The sequence below is a fragment of the Siphateles boraxobius genome, unplaced genomic scaffold (genome assembly GCF_051911475.1).
Source record: "Siphateles boraxobius isolate OS27281-9 unplaced genomic scaffold, OSU_SipBor_1 31, whole genome shotgun sequence".
Taxonomy (NCBI): domain Eukaryota; kingdom Metazoa; phylum Chordata; class Actinopteri; order Cypriniformes; family Leuciscidae; genus Siphateles; species Siphateles boraxobius.
Window position 1 is genome coordinate 6,596,443 of NW_027508931.1, and position 24,051 is coordinate 6,620,493.

General features: G+C 34.9%; 1 protein-coding gene across 7 annotated transcripts in view; it reads left to right on the forward strand.

Moving 5' to 3' along the window:
- srgap1a (SLIT-ROBO Rho GTPase activating protein 1a) overlaps nucleotides 1-24,051 on the forward strand; it is a 115,086-nt gene that overhangs the window by 33,617 nt on the left and 57,418 nt on the right. For all 7 annotated transcript variants that reach the window (XM_077193559.1, XM_077193555.1, XM_077193560.1 and 4 more), the window contains exons 2-4: nucleotides 6,340-6,535; nucleotides 13,289-13,451; nucleotides 23,500-23,562. In XM_077193559.1, coding sequence (XP_077049674.1) covers nucleotides 6,340-6,535; nucleotides 13,289-13,451; nucleotides 23,500-23,562 — 422 coding nt within the window. The remainder of the gene's footprint in view (nucleotides 1-6,339; nucleotides 6,536-13,288; nucleotides 13,452-23,499; nucleotides 23,563-24,051) is intronic.

Below are 24,051 nucleotides of genomic sequence, written 5' to 3' on the forward strand. Positions count from 1 at the left end.
ACTCTTCTTACTTCAAACTATTTCTTACTGTAAAAAAACATCTTACAGTATGACATCTATTAATGTCACCTTAAAATGGTCCAATTTCCTCAGACAAAATATATTTATTTGCTTTTGACTATTATTATTTTAGTTAATTTTCAATATATTTTTTAATCTTTTTATTAGTTATTTATACAATTTTACTTCTTAATTTGAGTGTTTTTCTTTTGATTTTGGTGTGAAAGCTGACCAAGACATACTTTTTCTTCAGGTTCTCCCACATATTAAAAAGTGAGACGTGTGATGACTATTCACAGACTTGCACTCAGTCTCCGATTGTTTTAATTCAGTTTACTCTGGACTTGCATGCCAGTCATTATGAATTAAGTATAATGTTAACATATAACAAGAGTTTGGCTCATGGTTTGCCTAACTTCTGTTGTGAAATTGTTCGAAGTCTGTATTTATTTTGTCAGGCCTTTTTTAAATTGTATTGTGACTGGCACGGTTCACAGGATGCCATCTAGTTTCTGTAAACTCACTGCTTTTTGAGCTGTCAAAAGTGAGTAGACTTTCCTTGATGCACTAGAGATGGTAAAAATCAATCTGGCCATGTGCTATCACCACTGGCGCAAGGCCGACTGACTGACGTCTCCCAGCTGTGCTGAACTGTATGAAAACAGGATATTCCCCCAGCCACTGCCCACCTGTCTACCTGTCTTCAAATAAACACTCACTATCTATTATGAGTATGAAAGGGGATTTTGTACCCATAGAGGATTACTAACTAGCATGATTATTTATTGAAAACCTGTCCTTTCATGAGTTGAAGTAGTGACAGTGCACATTAGTGGTGTTCAGATAAGATGGATCGATAGCGAAGATAGGTCTCTTTAATTTGACATTTTTATAAAAACAGGCATAAAAACTGCATGTAGCCTACAAGGATGTTGTTTACAGTAGCTTTAGATGCAGTATACAAAAGCATGTCATACCGTGGACATGTCACACTGCATTGCTTGATATGTCATCTCAATTACCCAAATACATAGTTTAGCACCTCACTTTGCTAATTGAGCAAACGTGACAGTCTGAAAAAGTATTCCCCATACCGAGTTAAGCAGATGGCAGTTCTGGATAACCCAGTGCATTAACAGTCTCCTGACAAATGTTGCTATTTCAGGTAGCGCTGATGAGATCGTCTGCACACAGGATTCTGGTACAGTACGTCCCACGTAGCTTTTGGCACAGACTGTATGAGGAAAAAGTAAGCGTGCTGCTGTTTTTGGTATATGAGAATACTGAAGCTACCATGAAAGCATATATATTATGATGTTGCTTATTTATTTGCCCCAATTCCCAGTACTGTAATGTAAAAAATATATAATTTTTACTGCTGTGAAAAAAATAATATATTATTTGGGTTGTAAAATATTTATATTTCATGCAAATGTTTGCTATTTATTTGCTACTATTTTTGTTGTAAGCGTTTTTGCCGCATAAAATTCAGATGTAAGGTGATATCTAAAATGTTTTTGTTTTTACAAACTGAGAGACTATTTTAAATTTTACGGTAATAAATAGCCCAAACAATACTTCCATCTCTGTATTGAATTCAATATGATGTCTACTGTTCTGGGTCTTTGTCATTTCTTTCTTAACGTACAATGGAGGTCATGAAAGGTTAAAAAATGGTCGCAGTTATCTTTAAATGGACCCAGGCCCTGTTGTTTGCTCACATACTTTTCTTGTGCTTTAAAGAATAGCATGCAATCTCCGATAAACACTCATCCCAGCTATTAGCTATCTTAGTAACCCACCTGCGAGAGCCGAAATTGTTAAAGCTAACTGTAGAGACAGAGAGTGGAAGGCTAATTATCTTGGATTCCACCTTCAGGTCTTGTTTGTGCAGTCTCAGACGGCTCACAGGTGCTCACATCTATCTCTCTGTTTGAAGTGGATCACAGGGGCTTTGATCCGATACACGGTCTTGAGCACACTGACTCCATGCAGATGTTTACCATACACATGACCTCACAGGGCCAGGAATTCTCTTTGTAATCGCAGAGGGTCACTCGATACTGGTGACGAAGGAAAGCTGAGCGCAGAAAGTTTTATATTGCTCTTGGAATCTCTTTGAATGTCTTTGAGGTAATGGGGTATTGTGGATTATGCAACAGATTTTTAATCAGCGGGTTATTAGTGCAAAATATGACATGTCGGTATACTAAAAATGTAAGAATTAAGTGGCCCTTATGAAAAAAATATTTGACTGCAGAATGCTGCAGTTGACCAGTCAGAACAAAGTTTCAGAACAAAGTGTTCCAGACAGACAGGCGTTGGGATTTAGTTTATTTTACGTGTGTAAATGTGTTTATCTTAAACCAGGCATCTTGTGCTACAATCCTGGATAGGTATATTTAAAGCCTGTCATTAAAAATCTTGCATTGGTTCTCTACATTTTGGTTAATCCTCTTTGTACATTTTTATTATTTAATTGTTTTTGTTCCCTGTATTTTTTTTAGCATCTATGAAGTTGTGCTACAGTATTACCATCAAAACACCAATTTAGCAACAAAATTTCAACTTTGATCAAATTTCAAGACAATTATTGTATGACATTGACATTGAATTACTATAATGTTTCCATTATTTTGCATCTTTTTTTGCATAGCTTTTTATGGCTATGACAGTTTTTATGGATTTTTAAATAATAATAATAAATTTTTTCATGTTTATTACTGTAAAGCTGCTAATGCAATCTATTGTATAAAGTGCTATATAAATTGTCGTGACATGACTTGACTGGAGTGCTGAGTTGCAGAGCTGGTGCAAACATATCCACATCTAGTTCATCCACATTCAAGTACCTTATTGCTTTTATAAAACGGTTACCACACACATATTAAGTATTAAATCCAAAAATGGATTTATTAATGTTACTTTTTTGATGTAAATTCATTAAATGCTATCCTTCCGCTTAAAATAAAAAGTTCCTGACAGTTACAGTAAATGTCATGAGAATATAGTCTAGCATGCCTTATCGTGTGGAGCTCAAATAAAAACAGAGTATAGGAACTGTATTTTAAATGTATATTTTTTTTCACTCAATATTTTTTCTCACACACATGCATCTGCTTATCTCACTGCATGAAAAACATCTGTTTTCTATCTTTTAGTTTAAAACAGACAGATTCATGGCACAGCGTGAGTGTAAATTGGCGGACATTCAGTACCATACCTGCAACAGAAAACTATTAAATACAGTAATATTCCCTCCGCACTTCAGAAACTGGGCTTCCACACAAACACTCACACACAATAAACAGTTAATTTTGCTGAAATACATAATACATGGAACTATATTGATTGTTTATGTTGCTAAGGATGGTTGTTTAGGGACTTGCAGTGATACACAGAACCATAGACATAATAAATACATGGACATATACATATAAATATTTATTTAATAAGGAATTGTCAAAGCTCATGCTTGTCATATATTTGGCTTTTTATTCTTGGATAAAAATTGTTAAGATTCCCATACTGAGATATAATTAAATTTTCACATTAAATGAAATAAAGTTTTTCTTATTGTGGAAAAAAAAAAATCTGTCTTTAAAGGGTTTAATTTTTCTCACAAAAATAAAATTCTGTCAGTAATTACTCACCCTCATGTTGTTCCAACCCCGTAAGACTTTCGTTCATCTTTGGAACACGAATTAAGATATTTTTGATGAAATCAAATTCATAGGCTGCTAGGTAATTGATATCTGCCAGCCCAGAAAAGTTAGTAAAGACATCGTTAAAATAGTCCAAGTGACTACAGAGGCTCAACCTTAAGCTTATCAAACGACAAGAATACTTTTTGTGCGCAAAACCAAACAAAATAAAACAAATTTATTCAACTATTAATTTTCTCCTGTGTGGGCCTCTGAGTGAGTTGACGTAGTGTAATAGTGCAGCACTTCTTGGTTGTACGTCAGAACGTAGGCTCACTATTGGCCAGCATCACACGCATCACATACATGACCAGCTTCAGCCAATAGTGAGCCTACGTTCTGACTTGCAACCCAGAAGCGCTGCGCTGTTACACTACGTCAACAGCTTAGGAGAATGACATGGCAGCCTATGAAGGAGTGAGCCAGCTCTCAATTTCATTAAAAATATCTTAATTTGTGTTCTGAAGATGAACGAAAGTCTTACGGGGTTGGAACAACATGAGGGTGAGTAATTGCTGACAGAATTTTCATTTTTGGGTGAACTATCCCTTTAACTCGATTTTAGCTTTTCTTGTGCTTTGACAGCCATTGAGAAAATGAAACAAATCGGCAAATCCAAATCACTCCGGCAGGCTCCTTTCTGAATTTTTATAGCACTAAAATGATAGATATTTACAGATAGATACTCCAAATATACAATAACAAAGATAACTGATAGATCCTTTATGGTAATACATATGATATGGTACAACTACAGTGCAATATAAAATAGTAATAATAAAGTGAGAAGTAATAGTAAATAGTTTAATGTATAGTCAATAAAATTAAATAAAACAATATATAGCAAATAAAATAATGAATAGTATAATTTTATATAATATCATAAGTACAATAATGTATTGATAATAGCATATAGTTTATACTATAATAATAGCAATAGAATATGACAATATCAATTGACAAAATATCAATGACAAAATATAGACAATTAAAAATAATTAAATAGTGACTAGTGAATAGTACAATAATTTAACAGCATAACTATAATAGATTGATAATCACTAGTGGTATAATATAATAATAATAATAATAATAATAATAATAATAATTATTATTATTATTATTATTATTATTATTATTATTATAACAAAATACAATGTAATATCAATTGCAGAATAATATAGACAATAATAAAAATAGTAAATGAAATAGACTACCCGAAACGAGTAGACCCTACTTGTCATAAGTCGGTTTTAAGAAAATATAGATGAATATATTAGATTTCAGGAAATTTACGTTATAATATAAAATATAATATAAGCTAAAACTATAATATAAATCATGTCAACTCATGTCTCAACTTTCACAGCTACCGGTAAGTTAACTTGCGACATCGCTATTTATTCTGACTGACTCCGGTGCCTAACTAATCTTACTATTACTAATTAAATATTGACCAAAATACAATGACAACATTTTTTATATTTTGCTTGTGAAAGATAATTCCCAGAGACCTGTTTTCAATTGTGCTGCAATTTGTACAGCCCCTAGCAGCACACGAAGCAGGCATTTTTCTCAGTTCGCGTTGATGAGAGTTATGGGAAAGTTGCCCTCCGCAATATGGTGGTGCTATTGACATACGATCCAGCGGCCAATAGGGCGTCTATGTATTTATTATGTCTATGCACAGAACCGTTGGGTGAAGCGATCATAGCCGTGGTTTATCATAGATAAATCGCAGCTATTGACCAATCAGAACCAAGGACTTGAACTAACCGTTTTATAGTTACATTTTCACTTAAACGGATCAACAGCGTGGACAGTGCCAGGATGTCAAGTGTGCACTTAAACTCTAAATGTTTCCTGAGTATTGGATATTGGCATAACTTATTTTGCAAACAATATGATTCGTCAATCTCCTTAGTGCCTGCTTCCGCTCCAGCGGGATATATACATAGACTGCTTGTCATAATTTTTTTGAAATATTTATGCTATTAAAGCATCTAGCTTAAGATATTGTGTAACTTGTGGGATCTGAACCACAATATCCACTTTGACATTTATGAAAAATACATTAAACATGTTGGGCCACTTGAGGGCTGAGAGAGGAAGTCTTAATGTATATTATATTATGGTATGGGGCTACTGAGCCTGCACAGTGGACTGCAAATTTAATGAGCTCCATTTCCAATGACAAGGGGTCGATCACGGGGAAACCGGATGTAATTTGGGCAAAAAAAGGCTTGTTAAATGAAGTGTAGTGCCTGCACGGCTGTACAAGCTGTGCACACATTGGCTTTAGAGAGCCATTAAGTTAGTTTCTGGGACCGTTCCTCATTCCGGCTGTAACGAAATGCAGCACAAGGGCATTATACCTGCTCAACCTGATGAGCCTGGATTATTGTAGCATTGCTGATACTGCACAATGAAACTAGCTCAGGGTAAATCTGAATGTTTTTTTTTATAGAAGATATATTGCTTGCCATTTTTAAAATTTTAGTTTTACTTCACTGAGCTACTAGCAAGAGGTTTCCAAAGAACTTTTGAAGCATGCAATGAAACTGTGCCTTCACTCCTTTCATCATTTCTGTTGAGAGACTCTTACAACAAACAATGTTTGGTTGTGTTTGTTCAGAGATTCGAGCCCAACTGGTGGAACAGCAGAAATGTCTGGAGCAGCAGACAGACATGAGGGTCCAGCTCCTTCAGGACCTCCAGGACTTCTTCCGCAAGAAGTCCGAGATCGAGATGGAGTACTCGCGCAACCTGGAGAAGCTCGCCGAACGCTTCATGGCCAAGACCAGGAGCACCAAGGACCACCAGCAATATAAGTGAGTGTGTTGTATTACTGGCGACGACTTTGTGATTTGAATCTAGAAACTTTTGCTTTTGTCCCAGATCTTTAACCACTGACCTTATTATTATTATTGTCTAAAATGTTTTGAACATTTTGACTTCTGTTGGACTGCTATGTGTGCTATGTGCCATATGAACTTTTTTCAAATGATGCAAATGACAGTGTCACTTACTCGCATAAAGTGAAAAAGGGAAGTAATCCTGCTTATCTTTTATTTTCTATTAATAAATGCCACTTCAAGGAACTGAGATTGATGACTCTTCCTTTCCCACCTGAAATGGATCCCTAAATGATGTTTTATACTTATTTCAATTATATATATATACATATGTATATTATATATACATACAAACAAAACATATTAGAGAATACATATGTATATGTATGTGTGTGTGTGTTTGTGTATATATATATATATATATATATATATATATATATATATATATACAAACAAAACATATTAGAGAATAATAAAAGCAATATGTGATCAAGGCAACAGAAGATAAAGAGATAAACACTCACTGCTCTTGACTGAAGAACTTTTTGTAGCTTTTCTAAATTTCTGTATATTTCCTAACTGAATATTACTGTTAGACCTACCTGAAAGTCTTAAAGCACTGTTACATGGGTCAAAAACAACATTGCGACGTACAATTAATTTGATAATTATGAAATAATCATTACAGGCTCCTTGATATTGTAGATTTCACATCAACATATTTAGTCAAATATATACATCTTTCAATGAGCCTATAACAAGTCTTTATTTCTTAATCATTAGTATTCCTTGTAACATATCTTTTCCTGCGGATTTATTCTCAGTGTAGTGCAGTATTGAGACATTATGAAATATTGACAGGAACAAAGTCAAACCGTGATCTTGGTCTCATTATGCCAGTTCAGTCACTGGCTGAAAAATACAGTCTATATCAACATAATGTTGGTACAGAAACCACTGGTGCAAATCAAAATATTGAGTGTGTTTGCTTTTCATTTCTGTAAATAGACCAAATGCTGGTTTAATAGCCCTAAATGAGTCCAGCAGCTGTGTGCACAACTGGAGGCAATGGAGAATCTCGTCGTGGCACTTGTGGTTTATGTGGTCTGTTGGTTTGAGAGAAGCATAAGATACTTGACACAACTCTCTACCATATTCTGAATCACAAGATGCCAAACTTGCCTGTTTTTAAATACCCGACAGAGTATTAACAGATGCAGAAGTAAAGAAGGGAACAGATTGCAGTGTGAGGTTATTGGTGAAGGTCTGCATTTTTGATTAAAAAAAAGATTAAAAAAAACTATAAAGTCCTGATGTAAGGTTGGGGAGCCATTTCTAAAGCCAGTTTACCTCAGATGTGTTTGTTGAATGAAATCACGATGAGCTTTATTAACTGGTATATCCGTGCATCCCAGAGTTGTTCATTTTAAAAGCATTTCGAGTCGTTTTAACAGGTCTTTCAGCTAAATTTGGACTCTTCTGTAACCACAGGACTTCAGCAAAGAGGTCCACACCATTGCCGCTGTGTTTGTATTTTGTTCCGTAGTCCAGAGGTCTGGCCCGATGTCTGACCGATGGCGTCTAGATGAGGCCAGCTGAGCCAAAGTAGAGGGTGTGTTTTACCCTTTTGTTGAAGTTGGCCTGATATATGCAGTCAGCAGAATTCTGCAAAACCAGTGAGAGGAAAGATTAACTGACTGTTTGTCTAGAAACAGTTTACTGTACCTTGTTTATTGTAGTCACAGAATCAATCTTCTCAACATCACTAGGAACATCTCAGGTGACTCTCAGAGCGATGGCGATGGATCGGGCCTGAAAGTTAAATACCAGAGAGATGTGGTCACATTACCACGCATAGCTAGTGTATGTATGGATTTGGTTAGTTCCTAACCGAAAGTTTCCATTTTAGAGTCTTTTTTTTTTGTATGGAAATTTTGATTTATGACTTCTGTAGAGGATTGTGGGTAGATAAAAAAGTAATCGCATAGAGTTGACCACAGGATCTAACTTCGCTACAAATTAAAAGTACTAAGGCGATAAATCGGCCGTTTTAGAGAATATCGTACTGGCCGATAAGCATTCCTGCTTGACCAACACAAACAGTAGCTCTCTTGTGTCATTTTTAATCTACTAGCAGCCTTGACAATACATTATGCACATTTAACATTTAACATTTATTCTGCAAGGATGCATTAAATGTAATCAAACTTAAAGGCTTTTTCATTGTTACAAAAAATTCTATTTCATATACATTCTGTTTGAACTTTCTATTCATCAAAGAATCCTGAAAAAAAAAAAATCAGTTTCCACAAAAATATTAAGCTGCACAACATTTATATTGGTAATATAAATGTTACACTAAATCAGCATATTAGATTGATTCCTAATGGCTGAAAATCCAGCTTTGCCATTACAAAAATAAATTGCATTTTAAAATAAATTAAAATGGAAAACATTTTATTACTGTTTTACTGTATTTGATCAAATAAATGCTGCCTTGTTGAACATGAACATAAGAGACTTCTTTCAAAAACATTAAAAACATTACCGACGCCAAACTTTTAAACAATAGTGTGTTTCAATAATTAAATATTTTCGTGAATTCCCAGTAAATATTGAATGGAAAAAAATGTTTGATTTCAGTTTATATGTCAATTCCTGTAATTTAACAGTTGTAGCCTATATTTCGACTTTCACACCCTCTAGTTATTGATGTCCTTACCACTCCAGGTTCTGTCCTCACTTGTGCACATTTACAAGGCAGGGTATTTGTGAGCTGTATGATTAAACGTCTCCCAGATGACACTGTCGTCGTGGCGACTAATCGACTGGTGCTTAGTTTAGTGCACGTGTTTGTTGAGCTAACAGGCATCGCATACAGTTTGCCCAAGGAGGGGTGCAGGACTCAGGATGGGAATTATTTAATTATATTCCTCATCCAGCTGCCAGATTTGGACTCCAGATTTCCTTTTGATTACTTGTCATTTTGCAGATGACTTTTAGCCAGATAGACTTTCCACAAGGACACATTTCCTGTAGGAAACTGAGTGTAAGTGTTTTTTTTAGGGTACAGTAGGTCTGAACCGTTTTCATTTTGGTTGCACGCCTAAAATGAAATGGAATGCACTTCATATAAAGTATTATGATGAAATGCTATGCCCCAGTAAGTTTGTTCGGGTTTTAGTTGTCTGCGTGATTGCACCTTCACTCACATTCATTTTGATGACCTTGCTGTTGGCTTCCAAACCCTCCAGTGAAGCGCTCTAGTTTGCTTTGGCATTTCGCAATCGATGAGCTGTCAATATAATGTTTACGATCTGCAGGATGTTTAAACCAGCACAGAATGAAGTTCCTCTGGCTACTGTGTTGATGTAGTTACTGGGTCGCTTGGAGTTGTGGTGTATTTATGCCACTGGTGATGATCTGTTGGGTTATTGTGATATCAGCTTCGGGTCACTTTCATTTTAGTGTAATACATTTGGGTAATTGCCACCAATGTTGTTATATATACTTGCTTACATCTGGGAACTGGCACATTGGTATCGCTTTCTTTAGAAAATGTTACGGGATGTATAATGGCTTTTCAGAGCCAGTTTTGACTTCTCTAGATCTTCATATCTTCATTGTTGTCTAAACAGACATTGGAGACATTGATTTCATCATTCATTATTATATAATTCCCTAAATTTTGTTGTAAAAATGTAATAAAAAAAAAAACGGGAATAAAAATTTAAAAATCTGTCCTTATTTACTCACTCATATTTTGTTTAAACCCTTTTATTTTAATTTATGCTACTTTTATGCTACTTTTTTTATTTTGGAGCTTGACAGATGTGGTCAGTGTTATTTAAGAATTATTTATTTACTGTTATTGTATTTATTAATGTTTTGAAATAACATGTTTTAGTAATTTTATGTTCTATTTCTATTTTGTGGTATTTTATACACCTTGATTTTACTAAAACTAAAATAAATAAAGAAATTTAGTATTTGAACTTATTTTATTTCAGTTATTTGCCTAGGCAAATTTTCAGATTTTCGAAACCTTTTTTTAAAAGTATTTTTTTAATCTAATATTTACATTTTATTTTATTTCTGCTTTATTTCAAATTTAAGCAGATATAAAATATTTATTGTTCTATATTTTATTTAAAATTAGTTAACAATAACAAAATTGTTCAGTGTGAACCGTTGTTGTATGGAAAATTGTGAAGATTCTTCAAAATACCGATTTTTTAAAAAAAACAACCCCCACCGGAATCAGTCCAATGAACAGTTTAATACCGCTGGTCCATGTGGTAATTATATAGGCATTAAATGCAAACGTCACTTTCCATTCATTGACATCAAACATGGCTTATCATTTGAAAAAAGTACCTTAACATTAGCCACTTTACATGATCACTCGCTCAGTTAACTTACGTGCTATTATTAGGTGCGCATATTCAATGTTTGTGCTAAATTACTGCATGCATTTCTCTCTATAGATGGATCCATGCTGCAGAGATAAGAGTCAGCGTTAACATATTTGCCTTCAACATTGACTCGGAAAACACTAGCATATTAATAAATCATTAAAATGTTCAGACAGTTTCCTTTAGTTTTTTCCCCCAACACATTCATAATCATTAATGTATATTTGAAAGGCTTTTTATTATGATTCTTTGTCAGCCCTGAAACTTCAACCATTTTCCATTATTAAATTTAAAGTTATTAGCTTAATATTACATTATTAGGGTTTGTGAGGTAGACCAAGTTCTCTCATATCGTCTACTCATGCCTGCCAGGAATGTATTAGCCTTATGAGTTTAATATTGTTGCCTTTTTTATTCATGCATTTCAGTGGTCAAGAAGCAGAAGCTATGTTTTTGCTACTTTATGAATCCGAAACGCGTGCACTTTCAGCTTTCTGACAACCCAGCTTGACTCTGACGTCTCATATAGTACATATAGTCTGTGTACTGTATGACTCTTTACACACAGCACACACAATCCTGAGTGTGTGCTTTAAAGGCTGAGACGGACTTGTGAAAGGATTTACAGTAATTGCAGACTGACAGAAAGCGCACAGCCTCTCATAATTCTGTTCCTATTGTGACCATGCATCTTTAGGCTTTTAGCTCAATTAGATTATCCATTTGATCCAGTCTCACATAGATGACATCCTCCAACCCTGGCTGTCTAAACAAATCAGTTACTCTAAGGAATGTCCATCATCTTTATGGACTTAGTTTGTTTCCTGTTTTTGAAGAACACTGTTAAGGTTAAAAACTAGATGTATCGGTGCGGATACATATTTCCTTCACCTGCAGTGAAATGCATTGCCTGTTTTGTAGGGAGGGTTATGAAGGGAAATGGAGCTGAAAAATACTTCCTTGCTTACTTCCGAATGTCTATCAGCTGCCAATGTCACCTCCTCCTCAAATGCAACATTTTCTTCTGCTTTTTTTTTTACTTGATATAACAAGCATTGCTATTAGTATTGCTAATATTTAGGGGGTTAGAAGTTTGTTTTAGTCTGTAAGATTGTTAGTTATTAGATTGTTAGTACTGTTAGTCTGTAAATATTATTTTGTTTCTTGATTCTTCTGGAAGAACAAGGAACTGCTAGAGACACAAATAGCTATAGATGAATTTAAAAGGAAAATTAAAAACAGCAGAAAACATGAAACTTTGATCGCTGATAAATAATAAAGCTTTAAGCTGATTTTGAAACTAAGATAATAAAATAATAAAATAGTAAAGAACAAATCAATATTTTGTGCTCAAATAAACTAATGTTTAAAGGTCTGGGGTTGGTAAGAATTTTTAAAATGTTTTGAAAGAAGTCTCTCTAATGCTTATTCAGTCCACATTTAAAAAAAATCAACATACAGTAAAAACATTATTATTGTAAAATATTATTAATATTAAAAATAACTTGTCTATTATAGTATATTTAAAATGTTCTTTTTTTCCTGTGATGGCAAAGCTGAATTTTCAGCATCATTACTCCAGTTTTCAGTGTCACATGATCCTTCAGAAATCATTCTAATATGCTGATTTGGTGCTCTAGAAACATTAATATTTTGTTTCATTTATCTTTCATCACTTTTGTTCAATTTTATGCGTCCTTGCTGAATAAAAGTATTAATTTATTTAAAACTTACTGACCCTGAACTTTTGTATTTCATCAGTGGTGTATTTATTTATAAAGTAGCTGGGTAATAAAGTGGAACAAAGTATTGTCATTCAGTCATTATCACAAAATAAACCCTTTCTGTCATATCTGATTTTTTTGTGCTGTCCCTATGCGAATGAACAAGAAAATATATAATGAAATACTAGAAACTGTGTTCATATTGCAGGTACTTAATAATCTGGAGAGAGTTCTGACCCAGAAAGTTTCTGAATCTCCCATATGTCCCAGAAGCACATGATGTTCCACATTACTTTTAGGTCCAACTCACGGTTCTGTTGCTCTGCATCCATGTTACAAAGTATCCACATCGTGAATGCTTAAATAGGCCATGTATTATCAAGGGAAGAGATGAGAGGGATGTTAATGTGTGTGTGATCCACGTGAATGGCTCTTAAAGGATCCTGATGGGTGCTGGGAAGATGGATCTGTCTGTGGTTTCATCCAGTTCATGAGTTAAGTGCACAGATGGTCCTCCTGACAGCTCGCAGACAGAAGCCTTTCATTATGTTTGATCAATGTCTATTTCTCTGCTTTTCTCTCACATGCAGGAAAGACCAGAATCTCTTGTCTCCGGTGAACTGCTGGTACCTGTTGCTGAACCAGGTCCGACGGGAGAGCAAAGACCATGCGACGTTGAGCGACATTTATCTGAACAACGTCATTATGCGCTTCATGCAGATTAGTGAAGACTCCACACGTCTTATGAAAAAGGTCAGTGTTTTTGATTACATTTCAAAGACCTCCAGTCTCTAAATGTTCTTTAAAGTCTCAAAATAACTTGTTGACTCCTGAAAACATGGTGGAAAACATGGCGGAAAATAAAGCATTTTAGGAAAATTCATTGCAAATATTCAAGTTGGCAGCCATAATCTCTATATTGAAAATCAAGCAGAAGATACCCTACTGTTCAGTAGGGGTCAGTAAGATTTTTTTATTTATAAAAAAGAAAAATCATATTTTTATTTAGTGAGGACACATTAAATTGATCTAAAGTGACAGCAAAGACATTTATAATGTTAGAAAATATTTGTGTTTCAGAAAATTGCTGGCACACTAAACTTTCTATTTGTCAAAGAATTCTGGGGGGGGGGGGGGGGGGGGATTCATGTCCAACTCTGATGCTGTTTATAATTTGTATGAATTCATGATCAATTAGAAGTTATTCAGCTCTGCTAAATGCTAAATATATATACAGTATATATTTTTAAGGAATGTTAGCAAGAAATGCTAAGTAGATATTTGACAAACTTTTCACTTGTCACTTAATTCTTTTTACTTTTTCCATGTTTATATCCATTGTAAAAGTGTTATAGTACTGTTTACAAAAATATATATTTTCAGTGGTGATCAACATAATGCCTGTGTGCACAAAAAAAAAAAAATTCACATGAAAAAATGATGTAAGTAACTCAGCTTTCTGGAAATATTAATAATCAATAATATCTTGTTATTATTAATTATAAATATTTGGGTCAGTTAATTGGATTAACTTGATGTGGCTGAATTAATATTACAATCAATTAATCAGTTCTTCCAACAAACTCTTTTGATTATTAATTTATTCTAAGAAAAGGGTATCTTCCATTGCCACCGAAGAATAATTATTTCTTCGCCTGTACAGTACTTTGAGCCAGTAGCAAAAACCGTGATCGTAAAGTGACTTGTATTGCAAACAAAACAGAACCAAATACATATTATGTACAAGTTTTATTAACTAAATATAGATACTTATATGAATATAAATAAACTAAACAACATACACACATGAATACATAAATAGGTTAGTGATTGGATGAAATTGGAAACCGGAAGAGGGTCTATGAGAAGAACCATCAGAATTTCATTTTCACATTTCATTGAATTGAATACTTGCATTTGTAATGGGAACAATTCTTGAAGTTGTTGAAAATTGAAGTCGTTGATGGTTCCGGCAGTGTCAAGTGGAAGTTGGTTGAGCGTTCTCTTTCTCGCATGCCTGGAACGCATGCCTGGTTTGGTCAAGGCCTGGGACTCTGTTGAGGCCACGCCGAGCACCCAGGAGAAGTGAGGAAGTCGGAAGGATGGGTGATTGGAGTCGTTGTTGGTTGGAGTCTTTGTTCCAAAACTCTTGAGATTGTCCTTGGTTCTTTGTGAGAGAGTCATCTCTCTCCTGCCTGAGCCCATATCTGGTTGGATTGAGGCCTGCTGGGCCCTGGGGCCGCCGTGGAGGGGGAGGGGGTTCCCCAGAATCACCAGAACAGTGTTGCGGCTGGATGAAAGAACTAAGAGAGGGAGGTCACATGTGGACTGTCTCTAATAAGGCCTGGAAAAGATCCTCCCCTAAGGTTTGAACTCGACCAATCAGAAAGGTGATATGTCTGAGAGGGAAAGTGGCTCTTAGTTGATTTACGGATCTTTGTCCCTAGCATGATTATACCTTCATTAATGTTCAGATAGCTATAACACATCCACATTGCATTCTAGAAGGAGGTGATGTACATCAAAGTGTGAGTCATTAAATGAGGATTAATTAGGTATGAGGCATGATACAGGTGAGGTTACATTGATCGTTAGTTGGTTGTATACCAGGATACATACCATAATATATACCTAATAGTACATGAGACAGTAAACCATTTACACTGTTTCTTTCACAGTTTTATGCATGTTCATTTATAGATCAGTTAGTCTATGATTAATGCAGCAAAGTCTGTTTTAAAGAGGTTTCTGTTTCATAGTCTCTCTCTTGAGTATGTGGCCACATTCCTCGGAGGTCGTAAAATCTCCTTATCATGCCCTGTAACCTACACTGTTTCTGCCCTTGTGTTTGTTCATTTGGGCTGTGTGAGGAGTTTCATAAACCTTTGTATATAATGAATAATTAGTATGTGTCTGATTGGTCCATACCCTACAATGATTATCGGCCATTCTGGAGAAAAACAACCAGCTATTAATCAAAACACTATTTCACATTTACGCCATAAGATGTGCAGTTATTTTTAGCTTACTTTCTTTTTTCCTTTGTCTATTGTTTTACTGTCAGTCCTCTTTCCTTTTTGTATTGTTATTCTTTTCCAAAAGCTATTTTTATTCCTTTGAATTTTTATATTTCAAGCATTCCTGGTATATTTTTGGACACTAAAAGCAACTTTACAGCATATTTAAACTTTCTTAAAGGGATAGTTCTGTGATTCTTTTACTCACCTTGTTCTAAATTTGTATGATTAACTTTAGATTTTACTTCTTTACTTAGATTTTTATAAATATATTATTTTGCGTTACACAGAAGAAAGTATATAAAAAGGTTACAGTGAAATTATATATTTATAAGTACTGAGTAATATTAATCAACAACATGTACTTACTATAGGGTTAGGGTAGGATTAGGGTTTTGATGAGGGTTAGTTGCATGTAATTACGCATAATTTACTGTTATTACTATGGTAAGAACATGTAACATATCTAACAAGGACACTGTAAAATAAAGTGTTACCAAAAAGTATTATAAAAATGTTTCAACTGTTATCGTCCATGCAATGAAATACAAATGGGGTTTAGTGTTGTTTTGGATCCCATGGACCTTCACAATCCAAAACTATATTTTATATAATATTTAAATATTTTTATTTTCAACATATCCTCCACACAAGAAAGTAAGTCATAGAGGTTTGGAACGACATCAGGTGAATATAAGATAAAAGAATATCCATTTCTGGTTGAACTATCCCTTTAATAAGTGAAATACTACATGACATTTTGTCTGTATGACAATCAGCGCACGTCTTGGTTTCTATCAGCTTGATGTAGAATGAGCTCAAATGGTAACGTTTAGTCAATGCGTTTGATGCGTAGTTTCCTGCGATTGTCATTGCTGTATAAATACTTTTGGACTACTTCAGCTACTGCATTATAATACTATGCAAACCCTTATTGTGAATCGTAATTTCTTCTCGTGCGATCTATGTGCTGCTTTTGCGGTGTAAAGCGGATTTAAAAGACTTTTAAAGTGTACCTGTGGGCAGTTAGTTCTTGCTTATCTCAGATGTGGGGCATGTGGTGTTTTGTGTAGTAGGGGATTGTTTGTGTGCCTGTATTCGCTTGTCAGATTTACGATGCGAGTCCGGCCATACGGGACCTCTGGTTCTGGGCTGCGGTTCTGTTCTGAGAAGTTCCAAAAGACCGAGCTCTAATCATGGCCTCCTGCCTGTCGTTTGATCTCTGCGGCACCATGACCAAGACGACGTGGCGGTCCCTCCAGCGCAGGCCACAGAAGGGGGACAACTCCCAAACAGATTATGTGCTTCCATGCATGCGAGTCATATGAGACGACCACAACAGCAAATTACAAGGCCGGAATGTGGGAGGTATAAGTTTGGTCTGAAACAGGGGTTATTCAGAGGGCTTGACCAGCAGATCTGACTGGCTTTGAGATGGTTAAAGAGAGAATTCACCCCCCAAAAAATTATATTCTGTCATTATTTACCCATCCTTATGTTGTTCCTAACCAGTATGAGTTTCTTTCTTCCATTGAACGCAAATTATGAAGTTTTGTGAGGTATTTTGGCCACTCTATTAAAATATAATAAGTGAATGAGAACTGAGGCTGTGAAGTTCAGAACAGCTCAAAAAAGCACTATAGAAGGATCATAAGTGGTTTAAATGACTCAAGCCCACTCATTTTTTCACAAATATAAGGGCTTTTGCACCTGAGGAACCTTTTTATAGTTCCTAGAACTAAATTCCAATGTACCTACTTTTTGGAATGTTCGCACCGCAGGAACTGGGAATGATTTTAGTTCTAGGAACTCTTTTTGGAGGAACTAAATTAGCTCCTACTTCAGAGTAGGGTCTAAACACTATAGGAACTACCTATAAGTACGTAAGTGTACGCTGATGGCCGAACGCATGCGAGACACCACCACCCGCCATTTTTTAAAAAGCAGTGTACACAAAAGATTATAGCCTCACACACAGATTACACTAAGGAGAAACCTTTACACTAAGGATAAAATTCAACGCAACTTTGAGGGGACCAAGCGAAACATGATTATGTATTTTTGCTCAGCTAGCGACATTGGACATCAACCACATGGCAAACGCTAATACTTTTTTCATATACTGTCTAGTTTCTTTGTATAACAGTTCTATCTATTTACTTTTTAGACAGGACTGTTAAACAGATTGAAACAGACTGAAAATGCAAGCACTGTCTGCTTGGTCTCTGGCATTCTCAGTGGCATCAAAATAAATGTCCGCCTTGCTGTCAAAATAAAAGTCACAACAACAAGCACGGCTTACGTCACTTCAGAGTTTCTACTGGTGGTGCGAATGCTAGTTCCTATAATTGTGTTGCTAGAACTACCCGGTGCGAAAGCCCGTAATTTTCAAAGGACCAGTATATGCTGGTCACTTTTTCCAGACTAGGGTTGTCAAATTGAAAAAAATTACAAAAAAGTAAATGGCAAACAACTGGAAAGGTCTCCAGTTGTTTGTGGTTCACTTTATTTTATTTGACAACCCTAGTCTAGAAAAAGTGACCAGAACATTCTTCAAAACTTAGCCTTTTGTGCTCCACAAAAGAAGGTAAGTTAAAAGGGTTTGAAACGCACACAAGGGTGAATAGATAATTGCTGATTTTTCATTTTTGGTTGAGTCATTCCTTTAAAATGATGCCATATTGGTCTGATGCAGATCTTTTGTTGCATGCTGACACAAGGGGAAACTGCCCATTACTGTAAGGTGTAGTACTCTATTATGACATAAAAACCAGGTGTTCTTTGTGCTCCTCACAGCTGTTTTTATTAGAACAAGTACCTTATATTCAAGTACGTTGGAGAAGACCTCATGAGTCATGACAGAAACTTCAGATAGAAGGAACCTCAAAACATAGCCGATGTGTCTGTAGGCCTTAAGTGACTAGTTATATAACAAAACAACCTGTTATTACACACATTCTCTCTTATCTTGCTCTCTGCTGTCTGTGTGACACAAAAGTGGCAGAAGAGAGAGGGCAGTGTGTTGTTTTCCTCAAGGGCGCTGGATGTTGGGGCAGTCATTCACCCATGGTGTTGAAACTGCTCTTCCCTGTAATCAGTGCACCCCGCTTCCTTTGATCACAACATGGTTTCAGTAATGAGCCACACATACAGGACAGCAAAGCCCCTGCTGTCCCCTCAACCCTCAGAGGCACAGCTGCAACAGAGAGGCAGACCTCCAGACGGTCTCGCAAGATTTGAATTTTTTTTTCTCTCCAATATATTATCCAGGATTGTTATATTTTTATTATGCATGCTCATTTCCCATGTTTTTATATTTAATTACAATTGCCGTCATGTAATCTTTAGACTAACAATTACATTTTTTGTATATATAAATACACACATATGCATGTTGTATATATATTTATACATAATTTATATTATATATAAATATAAATTATTTTATACATAACACATTTTTCTTAAATGTATACATGCATGTGTGTGCATTTACATCTTCAAAATAATTATACACAGTACACACACATATATATGTATACACAAACTTTTATTTTGGATGTGATAAATCGTTGCCCAGCACTAATTTTTTTATTTATTTATTATTTAGCATTTTTTTGTCAGGCTATAGTGTTAGAAAAAAACGGCAATTTTTTTTGGTGACATTATACTTCCTTTCAAATGTTTGGCGTCAGTAAAAATTTTTTTTTTTAAGAAATAGTTACTTTTATTCAATTAATTGAATGCATTCAATTTATCAGTAAAGACATTTATAATTTTACAAAATATTATATTTCAAATAAATGCTGTTATGTTGAACTTTGTCCTAGAGAAATGCATCATTGTTTCTTGATGAGAAATGTAAGCCTTTTTCAACAATAACTGTTTTCTGCATTGATAATAACCTAAGATGTTTTGTGAGCACCCAATCAGCATAATAAAATGATTTCTGAAGGATCATGAGACACTGAAGACTGGAGTAATGATGCTGAAAATTCAGCTTTGCTATCACAGGAATAAATTACAGTTTAAAAGATATTAAAATAGAAAACAAAACAATTTTTGGTTAAATAAATGCAGCCTTGTTGAGCATAAGATACTTTTTTCAAAAGCATTAAAGAAATCATACTGAAACTTAGTGTAAACAGTAGTGTAAGCTAAATGTTAGAAAAGCCAGTTGATAAGTTAACAGTGAAAATAAGAAATACTAGAAACTCTTTCCATTTAAATGCAAAAGAGAGTGTTAAAGGATCTGTGTACAGTATTGTAGTTATGCAACAGTCATGCATTCAACCACATATGGCATCACTGGAGCGCACGTTCTTTTCCGAGTATGCATGTACAATGAGGAATTCCATCATGGTAGGGTAGATGTATTTGTCACATGTATTTTGTTTTCATTATTTATACAACATATATAAAATATGCTTTTTTAAAACTCTTAGGTTATTTATGAAATCCAAGGTTTATTTTTGAAACCTAGTCTTTCCTGATGCACTCAGAGGAGATGTTTGTTCTTTTTAAAGATGTCATTTGTTTTTCTATCAATACATTACAGTAGTTGATAAATCGTAGTTTTTTGTTTTATCTAAAATTCTTCTTTACTAATTGCGTACCCTTTTCAACAGTAGGTTCAATGCCACTGCTAACATAGTCTTGAAGTAAAAAATTCCACTGTAAGTAAGTGCCCTGATCATAATTTGCAATGTAGTAAAGCTGTCTACAACCGCCATGCATGCTAAATGGCTGTCAACACTTGATTTAGTACCTTTATTGCCACGCAATATGTTGCCTACTGCCATAAAGTGAATGGCTCCTCACTATTTTTGACATGACTGGCTTCATCATGAGCCCTGCGCATGGTGCTGTCAGCTTTCATATTCGTGCCTTCAAGGTTGTACATTTTTAATAGCCAGATTAATTTTAATGGAAAGATGTAACCTTCTATACCCAGAGGCTTGATACGGTTATTTATAGAGTCCTTAACAAAGTCAACTTAGCAGATAGTAGTGCTACAATGAGTCAACTTCAGTTCTCACTTGATATGCAAAGGCCCAACACCTAAAGGGCTGTTTACACTCACAACGGTTTCAACGAAAACGGCTAACTTTTTATGCGTTTTGGAAGTTCATTTACACTTACCATTTTGGGGGCCTGAAACCGCAAACTTTTGAAAATGGATTTCAAAGTGCAAGTTTTAGAGAACGGTACTGTTATCGTCTCATTGTAAACTACAAAATGTGAATTTGTGAAAACGGTTATGTCGTGCATTATGTGCATTATGTGTTCAGTCTATAGTTGTGTAGTGTTTTTTTTTTTACAAAGTGACATCGTCAACTACTGGCCTGGCATGAATAATACAGCGTTTTTAGACGTTTTCACAGATCTGTGTGAACAGGAGATCCTTTGACACCTTTGTCGTTTGTACGCGGAAAAACTCAAAGGAAAAACGTTTCCATTTTTAGTATATTATTGTCATGTAAACATACCAAAGTCTAGGACTCACGCAAGGTAAAGGTCATGACTTAGGCCTGGGATTTTTGAAACTGGAAATAACTGCCATTTAATTACGTTGATGCCTTTTTATCCAAAGTGACTTATAAATGAAGAATATTTTATTTTATTATTTTATTTCTATTTATTTTATAGTTTCATTTCTATTTTATTTTATTGTTTCTTTGAATATTTTATTTAGATTTTTCTTTTTCAGACGCATTTAGTTTTAGACATTTTCAGGAATATCATTCTTAATTAAATTCAAATAGCACAAAACCCTGCTTTCCCACAATCCTTTACTCTATTGCCAACCTGCTTGATTGCTCCCAAAATAGGCTGAGCCCACCCCAGCTCTCCATGTAACTGTGCGTGTCAGTTTGACCATCGGCTGGAAACGGTTATGTAAAAGGCAGAATTTGCTGGTGTTAGATGAGCCTGAGAGGAAGCCTGATTGAAGGCAGAGCTTTGGCATGGCACGTGAATAATCTCTCTAGGCCTGTTTGGATCTGCATGCCCGGATGCTGCCGGTACTGTATGATGAGTCACGGATGATGAACTTAGCATTTAGTGCAGACTTGTGTGCCTCTGAGATCCTGCGGGTGTGCTAAAGTGCACACATGTACACACACAGCTGTTAGCTCTTGTGTTTGCTCTTGAGAGGTTGAGTGTGGAACAGCAGTGTGGGTGTTTGAAGATCTTGGCTAAATTATTTTGACTCTTGCCCTCCACGCGACACGTGTGACCTGTTATGCTTGCGTTAAACATACAACTGAGTTAAATTAAATGTCTGAATGAGTTGATATCACATAAGAACATGTCCAGATTATATTTCCCCTGATTTCTTTTTTGTTTTGTTAATATATATATAATATATAAAATAAAAATACAATAATTATACTATTATTATTTCTGTAATTAAATGTTTGTGCATTTTACATTTTCACATTTAATATCTAATAAGATTTTTATACTTATATTTTATACTTATGCTTAATAAATATTACTATAAATATTAAAAATATATTATAAATTCTAGATATTATTATAATTTTTTTTTAAATATACTACCCTTTTGATCATTTTAACTGTAATTTTCATTAAAATAATGTCATATTTTTATGTATTCCCTGTCTTTTTTTTCATTTTGGTAATTTCATTTCAAATGATCTTTGGGTTGGAAATTTCATTTTAAATGCGACATATTTGGGTAGCATCTCTTTTGATTGGTGGGTTAACAATGATTTGAAATTCATAATCTACGTATGTTATGCTGGGTAGCAAAAAGATGGCCATAAGCCATAATTAGCATCTCTTTTGACTGGTTGGTCAACAAGCAAAAAGATGGCCATAAGAAAATGGTTAAAGCCAAATTAACCTTCTATTGATGCATGGACGCATACTCAACATTTATATAATAAAAAATAAAAACTTTTTTCCCTCTTTTTGAAGTACTAAATTAAGTCTAAAGGACTAAAAAGGACAAAATGAAGCCCTTGATTAGTTGCATCAGGTGTGTTTGAGACCACCTGTTTTGCAGATTTGTGCTGTTGTGAGGGATTCTATTCAGGGGTTTGAATAATTTTGAGACTGCAGAAGTCATTAAAAGTTGCATTTTCAGTTGAATTTGGTGAAACCACTTGAAACATTTGTTGTGTTGAGGTATTTCAATTCCTTTTTTTTCTTCATTGCAAACAGCTGAAAGTCTGTCAATTTGGCCAATAAACCTGTTTTGCAATGGTTGAATAATTGAATAATTTGATTAGGCTACAACTGTATGATTGATGAGATTCACCCTAAAACATCCATCAAATTGTTTTCTAAATAAACTCACATAGACTAAAATGCTGATAGCATCTCCAGTTCCTTCCACACTCATACATTGTGAGTATAATTCAGTTTGAAGAACACAGTGACCTCTGATTTTTCAAGATTGACTGGAGGTCTTGCTTTAACTGTTGCAAAAGGATTTGCTCATAGCACCCCTGAGCACTGGGATGCTGGGAATGGCTCGTGAAATCAGATTAGTAGAGATATAATTGAGTTAGTGAGAGTCTTGAGTGGCCTGCGAGACAGAAAGATCAGCCTCATGCAGGTAATCCATGCAAGCTTCTAAAAGTTGAAGCAAACAGTTCAACTATGTGTAAGAGCATGTGCCCATTAATTTCTTGCAAAACTAAAATTTTAATTGCACACAAACATGCAGCTTTTTTATTTTGTCAAATATTTTGTCAGTGAGTTTAATGTGATCGGATAGCTAATGCCTCCTTTTTGTATCTCTTTCTCTTCAGAGTAAAGAAATCACCTTTCAGCTGCAAGAGGATTTGATGAAAGTCCTCAACGAGCTCTACACGGTAAGTGTTGTAAGTTTTGTAAGTGAAAAGTGTTTTTTTTTTTTGCTATGCATTGCTTCTGGCTAAACCCAGGAGTGTACTATGGTAAAAGACCCATAAAACCGCCTATACTTCACACATACTTTCCACATCCCTGACCTGGGCGGATTATGATGTTTATACCAATAATCAATAGTTAATTCCCACACTTTAATTACAGCTGTCAGGCCCACTGCAATTGCTCGGAAGATTCATGTGTACTTTGCTTTCCCTGCGGTCTTAATAAGATGCTAATATATTTCCAGGTCTTAAAAACCACCTGCAGACTGAGGACTCTGTGTTTATTTGTTTGCAACACTCAACGTTACCTGTTTTTCCCTTAAATTTCTTTTTGCTTTTGTTGCTTTATACTATGTGTCGAAACTAAACAATGGGATGAAGTGTAAATTATGTGATATTTTATATATCTTCTTCCATGATAAATGATAATCTTCTAAGTTTTTGTCTTAA